Source organism: Diorhabda carinulata, chromosome Y (genome assembly GCF_026250575.1).
Source record: "Diorhabda carinulata isolate Delta chromosome Y, icDioCari1.1, whole genome shotgun sequence".
NCBI classification, from domain to species: Eukaryota; Metazoa; Arthropoda; class Insecta; order Coleoptera; family Chrysomelidae; genus Diorhabda; species Diorhabda carinulata.
The window spans coordinates 2,626,686-2,638,548 of NC_079473.1; the positions used below are offsets into that span (position 1 = coordinate 2,626,686).

At 30.5% G+C, this 11,863-nt stretch overlaps 1 protein-coding gene across 1 annotated transcript; it reads right to left on the reverse strand.

Moving 5' to 3' along the window:
* Window positions 1-8,992: 8,992 nt before the first annotated feature.
* On the reverse strand, window positions 8,993-10,468 carry LOC130903112 (uncharacterized). Its single transcript, XM_057815372.1, has 3 exons — window positions 10,301-10,468; window positions 10,084-10,242; window positions 8,993-10,025 (listed from the first exon to the last, which is right to left on the reverse strand). The coding sequence occupies exons 1-3, from the start codon at window positions 10,411-10,413 to the stop codon at window positions 8,993-8,995; spliced, it is 1,305 nt and encodes a 434-aa protein (XP_057671355.1). The 5' UTR covers window positions 10,414-10,468.
* Window positions 10,469-11,863: the final 1,395 nt, after the last annotated feature.

Consider the following 11,863-nt stretch of genomic DNA (forward strand, 5'->3'; position numbering starts at 1 on the left):
AGTCTGAAGCGACAGAGAGGGAATATTTTAAAGTGAGGCAGACGATAACTAGTTGATGACGCCTGTGGCATTTTCCTAGTTGATTCGTACTTTACATGTTGATTGTACAATGAATCGACACTGAGGACATACAGACAGCTGCCGAAAATTTGTTGAATGAACATATCACAAAACTAGAAGTCCTTAAAAGATACTATGAAGATAAGAAGAATATTCACATTGAGAAATCCAAGACATGTACTACTATTACCACACTCACTATTCGACTGCCTGACGCCTGTTTCGACGTTATCCGTTAGTCTCTATGTGTTTTGTACAAACCAAAAAAATATTACCGAGTATAATTTCATTTAAGATCGTCAGTTGATTGAATTAGTAAACTCACTAAAGGCATTGAACAAAATATGTAATTTGATTACATATCTATCATTACTCAGATTGAATTAGAACAACTTCCAAATTCAGTGGTAAGTTCAATAATTACTCATCTTGTACTGATTACTGTGGACAATTTAAATTTTGGTATCACTTAAATAAATACTAACAAATCATGTGTTTTTATATAAAACATCGTAGTTATGAAAAAGCTACTTTCGAGTAGATAAACTTAAATATTTGAGATCCCTAAAATCCTTTTCGTAGAAAATATGTATTGTTTTAATTTTTGTTTCCGCTCAACTCCTTCATTATCTCGAAGTCGAGCAACATTAATAACTAATTGAACCATACGATAGGATCGAGAAATGTAATGGTGATGGGATGGTTGAAAAATGTTTTTAAAGAATTTAAATTTTAAAAATCTGTTCCCACTTTCATGAATAAATTCAAGGCATTTTTTTTGTAAATTGGATTTTCCTTGTCCTTGCAAAATGAAGTAACCCTTGCTTCGGATAATTCATCAGTATTCATGTTTATTTCCTGTTTTTATTTTTTATTGGAACCTCAATATCAGTGACATTATTAGAACATTTTTCTTATTGGTTATAAGAGAGTCCTCACTCTTGGAAGCACTAAAAGTTTCAGATGAGTATAATAATTCAATTTAGGAAAATATAGATGGAGCGGATCTTTCAGACTGATGTAAAATACAGAATATGCAATAAATATGCATATTGATGAGTATGATTTACAGAATCTAAATGCTTTTAAGAGGTTGACAATATCTAATATTAATGAATGAATCATCTCTTCCCAAATAGTAATTACAAAGCCAGATCGATATGTCCATCAATTTTTGAATTTCCCGCCTGCCAACTGAAACGGCAACACTGCACATGTCAATATGCAGTGTTGTTTTATTACTATATCTATATACCAAAAAATTGCTAACAATAATTTATTCAAACTGCTTAAGTTATTTAAACAACTTTTTTTATAAACATTGAATATATTGATTAAAACTGAATTAACTTTATTTATTTTTATAAAAAAATTCATGTACGTCTTATATGAAAGAATAGTCTACATACCTTCAATGTCAAACACATATGTAAACATTTTTCTTCATAACAATTAAAAAACACAATTAAGATTTTTACTTCATGAAAAGGTTTGTGATAACCTTTTCAGAATGTAAATGAATGATTCTGTTAATGTAAAACGGTCGATTAAACTTAGATTCTGGTCCACATTTCTTAGAAGCACATTTTAAGCATTCTCCAAAGCAACCATGGCATCTTAAATTCAAGCAGTCACAAAAATCCATTTCTAATTTATTTTCATAAGATGATGACGGCATTGTCGCGTCAAACGGGATTGATGTTCTTCGTGGAAGTATATCGTTATTTTTCTGCAATTTGTTCACTAGTGTCTCTGGATGGCGATAGACTTGCCGAACCATATCGAAATGGTTTTTTTTATTTATTTTAATCGGTGTCTTAGACTAATTCGATGTCGGTAAAATTGCGGTATCAAGTCGCCATGATCTTTCTCTATTTTTATCAGTTTGAGGATAATTTTGACTGGATGCTGTAGGTCTGACGGATTTAAATCGGATTAATCTTTTTCTTGAAAGCATCTTGTGAGATTTTTCAGTTTGTGGTTTAGTTGTAAGTGGATATAGAATTGGAGGACTAAAGTTTTCATGTAGTGCTCTGACTCCACTGGATATTAGCGGTATTGAGGAATTATACCGAGACATCTTATGAATCTGTATTCGTTTGCGATAAAATGGCTGCCTTTGTTTGAGTGTTTAGATATTTTTCGAGTGACATATTAGTCTTATTTTTTTTTAATTCCATAGGGGAGTATCAGTGGAGTAACGCAAACTTATTTGTTGATAAATCGATAACTTTTTACAATATAAAATTGTAGATTTCGTACGAATGTAGAGCAAAGACAAAAGTAGCTAGATGCATTGAAAATACAGGAAAAAGATTTACCAGAAGAAGTTTATATTTGTGGATCTCATTTCAAAGCAGACAATTTTCAATGGAAGAAAATCCCGAAAAAATATTTTTGAAAAAGAATGTGTAATTGATAAAAGAATTAGCTTATTTACAAAGAATATTGCTTTCCGGCAAAAAGTTATGTTAAATTTGGGGATATTAAACCGGGTACTTCTTAGCAGTGTTTAGACTTAACATTTGAAAGGTATTTATTGTCTGTTGGAAAAATGTTGTTAATGCATACTTATTGCTGATTTTGTAGTTTACATCAGTCTGAAAGATCCGCTTCATCCAAATTTTTAGAAATTTAATTATTTCACTCACCTGAAACTTTAAGTGCTTCTAAAAGTATTGATAAATTTGCCACTCAGAAAGCCAGAAAGATTATTTTATAATTAGGTAATTATAATGATTAGGTACCTAGTCTCTAAACTGTAGAACAACTGATTGATATACTTTTCGTTGAGTATTGAGTTGGTACATTTTTATGCAAAGGTGATAATATTGTTTGTTTTTAATTTGATGAAGTATTTTGTTGGTATTATATAAGCTGGCCAAAAAAATAAAGTTTTCAAATTTTATTTGCATTTTTACTCGTGAATCACTTCTTCACAACGATGTGACGTAGGAATACGATAAAAATATGTAACTATCTAATCTATTTTTTCCATAAAACTGAAAAACGACAAAACTACAGATTAACTATCAAGTTAAAGGTATTTGACCTTGAACAGAAAAAGAATATACAATTTTTGAGTATCCTATTCTGTAGAGTTTTGTAAGTAACTAATTTAACCATATGACTGGAATAGGGAAATATAAAAAGCTTTTCTAAAAATTAAAACTAAGACTAATACGTCACTTGAACAATATCTAAACACTCAAAAATATTTCACTCCAACAAATCTATTCAAAATGCTTTCTCAGTTTTTAGTGAACAAAGGCAGCCATTTTATCGCTAACGAATACAGATATTGTCTAGCTTATATATTTTCATAAACTTTTTCATCAAAATTATTTTCTTGGTCTTGAAAATATTTTTATTTAGGAAAATAACGATAAACCTCCAAGGAAAAAAACATGTCTAGTTAAGATGTATCAGTATAATTCCGCAATACCGTCAATATCCAGTGTCAGTCAGAGCACTGAATGAAAACGTTAGCCCTCCAAAAAAGAAGAAAGTAAGATTTGATCTCGAAAATATATCTATATTCACTTACAACAAAACCACAAACTGAAAAATCTTACAAGACGCTTTTAAGAAAAAGATTAATCTTATGAAAATAAATTAGAAATAGATTTTTGTGACTACTTGAATTTAAGATGCCATGGTTGCTTTGGAGAATGATTAAAATGTGCTTCTAAGAAATGTGGACCAGAATGTAAGTTTAACCGATCGTTTTACATTCACAGAATCATTTATTTACATTCTGAAAAGGTTATCACAAACTCTTTGGTGAAGTAAAAATCTTAATTGTGTTTTCTAATTGTTTTGAAGAAAAATGTTTATATATGTGTTTGAAATTGAAGGGATTTAGATTATTCTTTCATATAAGATATTAATGAATCTTTTTATAAAAATTTCAAATCTTGTTGAGCTCCCATACTATTTATACGTTTACCTCCGTGCCCTTGCTGTTCTTCACGCGAGTTTTTTTTTACATATAGTTAATCAGATTTAATCAATATATTTAATATTAATAAAAAAAAGTTGTTTAAATAACTTAAGCAGTTTGAATAAATTATTGTTAGCAATTTTTTGGTGTATAGATATAGTAATCAAACAACACCGCATATTGATATGTGCAGTGTTGCTGTTTCAGTTGGCAGGCCGGAAATTCAAAAAGTGGACTTATCGATCTGGCTTTGTAAATACTATTTGGGAAGAGGTGATTCATTCATTAGTATTAGATATTGCCAACCTCTTAAAAGCATTTAGATTGTGTAAATCATACTCATCGACATGCATATTTATTGCATATTTTGTACTTTACAACGATGTCTGAAAGAGCCGCTTCATCTAAATTTTCCTAAATTGAATTATTACACTCATTTGAAACTTTAAGTGCTTCTAAGAATAAACTAACTCTTGTAACCAACAAGAAGAATGTTCTAACGTTGTCACTGGTATTGAAGTTCCAATAAAAAAGAAACAGGAAACAAACACGAATACTGATGAATTACCCGAAGCTAGGGGCCTTGGGTACTTCATTTTGCAAGGACTTTGTGGTAGCGAAAAACTAATTTAATAAAAAAATGCGTCGAATTTATTCATGAAAGTGGGGACAGATTTTTCAAATTTAAATTCATCAAAAACATTTTTTAACCATCCCATTACCCATCACGCTAAAAATAGAACAGAAAAGCCTTTTACATTAGCCCTCAGAATGTTGTTATTGAGTAGAGAGTGAGTTTACTAATTCAATCAACTGACGATCTTAAATCAAATTATACTCGGTAATATTTTTTTGATTTGTACAAAACACATAGAGACTAACGGAGAACATAGAAACAGGCGCCAGGCAGTGTAATAGTGAGTGTTGTAATAGTAGTACATGTCTTGGATTTCTCAATGTGAGTATTCTTCTTAGCTTCATAGCATCTTTTAAGCCCTTTTACTTAAAGTCACACTCAGTAATGAAAACATCAATTTCTGGTGATCAAAATAGACAAGCTACAATTGCATCATATCGCCTATTCGTATTGATAGCTAAAAATAGAACAGCTCATTCTGTAGGGTAGAATCTGAAGTTTCATTCACTGAAAAGGAATTTTTAAAACAAACTTTTCACATCAACTTGATGAAAGTACTGAAGTTTCTTGCTAAGCTAATCTATTAGCCTTTGTTAGGTTTCGAACCCAATTAAAACATAAAAGAAGAACTGCTTTTTTGCAAGTCTTTATAGTCAAAACCAACAGCGGAAAAAATTTTTAAATATCTCGATGATTTAATTACAGATAACGAAATAAAACGGACAACTGATGGTGCTCGTGCTATGAACTGAGGGTTGTAACTTTCATTAAGTCACGGCCCAAGCAATCCCGACTTTTTGCTATTCTGTGTGATGAAATGGGAAGTGAGCACAAAGCATTCCTGCTTCATTGTGAAGTACAATGTTTATCAAGAGTTAAAGTACTGTCAAGATTGTTCAAGCTTCTTGAGGAATTATCATGTATTTCATTTTTATTCCAGAGCCGATATCCATTCGAGTATCCTATCACCTGAAGTTTTTTCTTTTTATTGTCAAATTTTGAGGTTTTTTTCTAAATGTTTGGCATAAGCATCTGAGCCAAATACACTTGGATTATTTAGTGTCCGTGGTTTACCCTCAATCACTTTTCCATTAAGTTATGGAAAGTTTGCTGGAGTATAATCAAGAATAGTACCTCATTTTTTCATATTTACTTAATGAACTTTTGTATCAAATTTAATTTCAACCATTTTTAAGTATTCTATTATCCAGTCTGACACTCAACTTTTGTGTTCCAGTGAAAATATTATAACATTCTGAAGAAAGCATTCATCAAAATGTATGTTTCTAATAACTTTTATGCTTATGTCACGTTTTGCAGGTTTCATCATGCTTTGATCTTCTAGTTTTTTAAATGTGTACTCATCGCCTCTCATTGTGGTTATTATTATCGCTTATGAATACAGATATATTGATTATCATTTCTCTTATAGGTATAGCTGAAAAATTTTTGAGTGAACTTACCTTTTAATTGTTCTGTATGTCCTTCATACAGCTTAGACAATTTTTCAAATATTTCCGTGTCACTTAATTACCAGTACAGCTCATAATATATGTTGACAAATGTATGTTTTTATAATTCATAATCATGAATACTACTTGGTACCTATGCGGTTTATAACCAAGTCCATAATTCTATATGCTTTTAAAGTTATTCCACTTATTTTACAGTTTCCAGAAAAGTTTTTTGTTCTAATGAATTTTCGTTTTTAGATTCGAAATCCTAATTATTTATTTATACAGTGAAAAGTCTCGGACCCATAACTTGTTGTTTTTGGTATTATTAGAATAAAAATATCCTTTTTATTGTTATAACTTAATATAATGACAGATACGCAATAACCTAAACTGTCTAATCACACAAGAAGTCAACTTCACAACGTACTAGTATGTTGCCGTTTTCCTTTTCGATACAAAAAATATTGTAGGCAACGTTGTAAAATATTATTTTGGCTATAATACGTTGCCTAACGTATTATTGCCTAAAGAATATTCTTTATACAATGGTAATACTATTAATACTCATATAGGTAAGACTCCTATATGGACAGTTGGTATTACATATATGTCTACATATTTTCATTTTATTTGTTTCAGATAGTTAAATCATCGTAACTATAGCGGTTTTGTTTCGTGATGTACAAGGCGAAAAATCGTTTTTTTCTTTTTTTTATTTCCGATACGTAAAGATATCATCAATACGCGGCATTAGTGTGACGTCACAAACATTCTTTGTATCTAAACAAACCTGGTAGCCATACTATTTTCCATTTGTGTCTAGATTTTTGATTAATTAAGCGTTTTATAGGAGTTATTAAAGGAAAAAAATTGTTAAAAAGTAAGTAATCGTATTCACTTGATAAAATAAAAATAGTTATAATAATTTAAATTGACAAAAAATACAGTATTTTCTCATTTTAAAAGCTACATTTTAGGTTATGCTGACTGGATTAATGTATACTATTGGAATAATATTGAAATATATCAAATTAAATAATACTGATTATTTGTTCTAGTGTCATCAACGCATGTTTTAACATTATCTGCAATAGCAACCTTTTTTAAGGACAATATCGCCCAACTACAAAGAGGTGAAAACTCTTATAGCAGTGGCAATGTGAAAAAAATGATTTTCGATCCTGCTTTTTCCCCTGCCCTACTTCGAGGTGAAGTTACAGCCAGTATGAAGAATAGAACTTATAATGTTGAGGTGAGTTTTGAAGTCATATCAAAAAGATCGTTGTTATTTTGCATAATCATGTTATTTTTCAGGTTTCCATTGATTACGAGGATGGTATATTGGATGCCACCTGCTCCTGCCCCAGGGGACAAGCAGTATGCCATCACATGGCAGCTGTATGTTTTCATGCACACAACAACGTCAGTGTTACTGACAAAACCTGTGTGTGGAATCAGCGCAAACCTACTGGCGATGGAGAAAAAATTGTGAGGATTAGTGATCTCTACAAATCAAAATTTTCTAATTATCAGGCTTTTTCGAGACCAGCATCAACCCAAGAAATGGCAGATTTTAGGAATGAATTAGGATACTCTAATCCAGTTGGATTTACATGGCTGTTTATGTCTGAGCAATCACAATTGACAAGCATAATAAAGAATATTGAAGATATTTTATATTCACTAGAGTATACACAGGCTACTGACAAAGAGACATTTTTAAAATAAAAATGCTCAGTAGATATCGATACTATAAATAAAGTTGAACAAATAACTAGAGGACAGTCAATTAATGAAAATTGGCTAGTTGCTAGAAAGTACAGAATAACTAGGTAGTAAATTTGGCTCTATACTGTCAGCCTGCAGGAGGAACAAATTCTCAAAATCTTTATTTTCAAGCCTACTAGAAGGGTACGAGCTGGATGGTATACAAGCAATAAAGTGGGGAAAAGAACATGAAGTGACAGCAATTGCTGTATTTCAAAAAATTACCGGATTATCAGTGGATCCAGCCGGATTTTGCATGGACTATTGTGGATTTTTGGGTGCTAGTCCTGATGGGTTTGTTAGCGAAAGATGCTTAATTGAAGTAAAGTGTCCCTTCAAACACAGAAATGTTGGAAAATTGAGACCAGTGTTAAAAGACAAAAACTACATAGTTTACTTTGAAGAAAACTTGATGATAATTAACGAGAATCATCACTATTATCACCAAGTACAAGGTGCGTTACATATTGCTGAAAAGGATATGTGCTATTTAGTAATATGGGTACCAAGTGAATGTATCATTGTACGAATTGGTAGGAGTGAACAATGGACAAAAAATTTAAATATTTTAAAAACATTTTATATTTCAAAATTCATACCATTTATTTTATCCTAATAAAATATTAACAGAATTCTGAATTTTTATTCATTTCCTGCAAAGGGAATTAAATTGAGAGAAAGTTTTGAATTTAAATGATTAACAATAAGCTATTTAGAGTGTGAGAACTTCAAACACTACGTCACTTTTCAGAGTTTCTATCCATGGCTCTCAAATTTCAATTGCCCTTAAGGCATTTTGTTTACAAAAGTGTGACTACATATATTCTTCTCAATTAATATGAAAACACATATAAACTGTCTTAATTATGTAATCGTAAGCCAATGATTTACATTTGATAAAAAGGGGAAAATTAAGGTTCAGTAAAAAGAACTGTTTAATAAAACTAGCTATAATAACTTTATTTGTAAGTAAAACAACAGATTTAAAATAACAATGTATATATTACAGACAAGTTGATACAATGCAAAGATAAACATGTTTTACAAGTTAAATAGGTTCATAAGACTTAAAAACTATTTATACAAAATCTAACGATATGATTAATCTTAAATCCCTTCATAATAAAGTTATCCAACTTCTTTAATTAAAGGATACTGCAAGTTTGTTAAAGCACCTACTACCTGAAACACAGCATCAGCATGTGGTAACAAAGAATGTGGAATTAAATTTAATATATTGAACACCTTCATTCTCCTTATAGCACGCTCCACATGAATCCTTGCTCGAGCAATGCATTCAGTTTGATGAACTTGTTCTGTAGTGAATTGAGGAGTTGTAAGAAATGGGGGAATATTAATATGAACTCCGGGAGGCATTAAATCTTTAATTAGGAATCCTTTATCTGCCAATACCAAGTCTCCAGGTTTAAGTTGATTTAAGATTCCACAATCTTTGACAATTTTTTTGTCTGATGTTGAACCTGGATATAAACATGATAAAAATGTAGCTACACCATTTGGTGCAACACCTACTAATCCTTTGCATGTATTTCTATGCTTATATGAGCTGTACGTCAACTTCTGGGAATACATACTTTGGCGATTTATACAAGTATAAACTTCCGTACAATCTATTATAATTCTACAATTTGTGAAACTACTAAAACAGTTTGGTAAGCACAACTGATTTTTACTTCTATCTGGTATTTCAGACATGAATTGTTTGAATAAAATTTCATGCAAGGCATGCACCCATGTTGTTACAACATTTGAGACTGTGCCTTGTGAAACATTAAACCTTACTGCTAAATCTTGATGTGGAAAATTTTGTTTCAATTTCATCAAAGTCATGAGCAGCTGATCAATTTTTCTCATTTTTTCTACCTTCCATTTAAAATAATATCTTATTTCATTTTTTTCCAACAAATGATACAGAGCCATGAATACATCTGTTGTAGGCAAACCAGTATATAAAATGACCAAGTTATTATCACTCCTAATATGATCAAAGGAGAATGTTTCTGATAAGTGAGAGAGACTACCTGTAGCTTTTTCTAGACTTTGTCGTAAGAAATAGTTTTCTGCTTCTGTCATAACATGGTTGCTTTGAGAGAAGTCGTCTGTTTCTTTTGACGTAGATGCTTGTGGTTCAATTTGCAATCTGCAAATGGATAAAACAATAAATAGAAATAAAAAAATCACTAAAGGTATCTACTTACTCCAACCCATCTTGAAGTGGTCTTTTCTTTTTCTGGGGATATTGGTCGTTAAACATTTTTCCTTCATTGTGTAAAAAAATGGTTGGCCCATTTTCTTTTTTTCCATCTACAAAATGACAACTACACAAAAAAGCTCCGGGACCTGGTTCTGTTGTTCTTCTACAAATATTGTGAAAAAATAAAATTTTAAACAGTTATAAAATTCATCATTATATACCTTGTTAGCTTTATCCATTTGCTTCTTACTTTTGGATCCTTTGGAAATCTATAAAACTTACAACGCTCTCTGACATTGTAATGCTTACAGCCAGGTGCCCAACACTGCACCATTATTATTTAGATGAAAAACGCTAAAATTAGATATAAAACATGAGAAAAGAATTAGAACAATTGTTATTTTTGTAAACGAAACTAACTGTTTCTGAATAATTCCACTTATAAATAGAAATTCATGAAAACTCATCAGATATTTTAGTAGGTATAACAAATCACATTTTTCAGAAATTTTATAATTTTTTTAAGTATACCGTGAAATTATTTAGGAAGGTTGATTTCATTCACAACGACTTGATTTCGTAAAATAAAAGTTCAAACTGTACATTTTATCTAAAACAATTATATTTAACAAAATTACAATAGTGAGGTTAGGTTAGTTTTATCTTTTTATTCAAATTATATGGTAAAACGTACCTGTTTTGATTGGAGTCGAATATATACTTTAGTAAACGTCCTAGTGAATGTATACAAGTTAAAATAATTTATTTTTTTTCAAATATAAGGAAATAATAACTGATCTAAAATCACAGAGAAGAAGAAGAGGAGCAAGAAGTAGAGGAGGATGAAGAAGAGAAGGTGGACGAAATATGAGGAGAATACCAGAAATATACTTTTGAGTGATGGTGTCGTGATTTCAAGGAAAAATTCTCGTTCTAATTTTTGATAAAAATTTGTTAATTTTCTCAATAAAGTTTGTTGAAAAATCATTTTTTTTTTAATTAATTTTATGCAAATCATTTTTTATGCCTAATTTCAACAGTTTCATGCCTTTTCCTTAAATTTCTGAAAAAAATTCAATTATATTTTTATTAAAACGTCATAAATATGAGTAACTCCATGATTAACGCGTTATCCGCCGAACCAATCATTTTTATGCTCCTTTCCGTCAATTTGATGCCCAATTCCATTTGGCACAAAAACCTAACCTAACCACCATAGGGGAGCCCAAGACGATAGTGATAAAAATTTCAAGCTGCTTATACAATAAAGGAGTAAACAGTATAAAAAAGAACAACATTGAAATTGTATTAAAACATACATATAGAACAAACGAAGTAAAGCTAAATCCTAAAATATACGCAGAACTTCTTTGAAATAAACAAATTTAGTTCTGTCTAGAGGTTGAGTAAATACATCAAGATTATTATCTTTGGAATTTACATAATCTATATATAACTTAGTAAATACAGAGTTTTTCTATATTCGACCGACAATGCTTTACCACAGAGAGATCTCAATGAATGATTCATTTTGATATAGAAATACGAACCATTACGGGGCTTAGTTGTTGAGACTGAAGCAAATTTCTTTTAAATTGCCTGAATATTTCTAGTTGAAAAACTAATAACCTTTTATGGAACTAAAACGATCTTTTTTTTTCTTTTTTATAATTTCAAAACTTTCCCATTTTCTGAACAATTTTCGTGTTCATTGGCAAACAGAAACATCATCTAAATAGTTTTAGTTTGAAAATAACAAGGTACAAGACATCAATCACTAAACA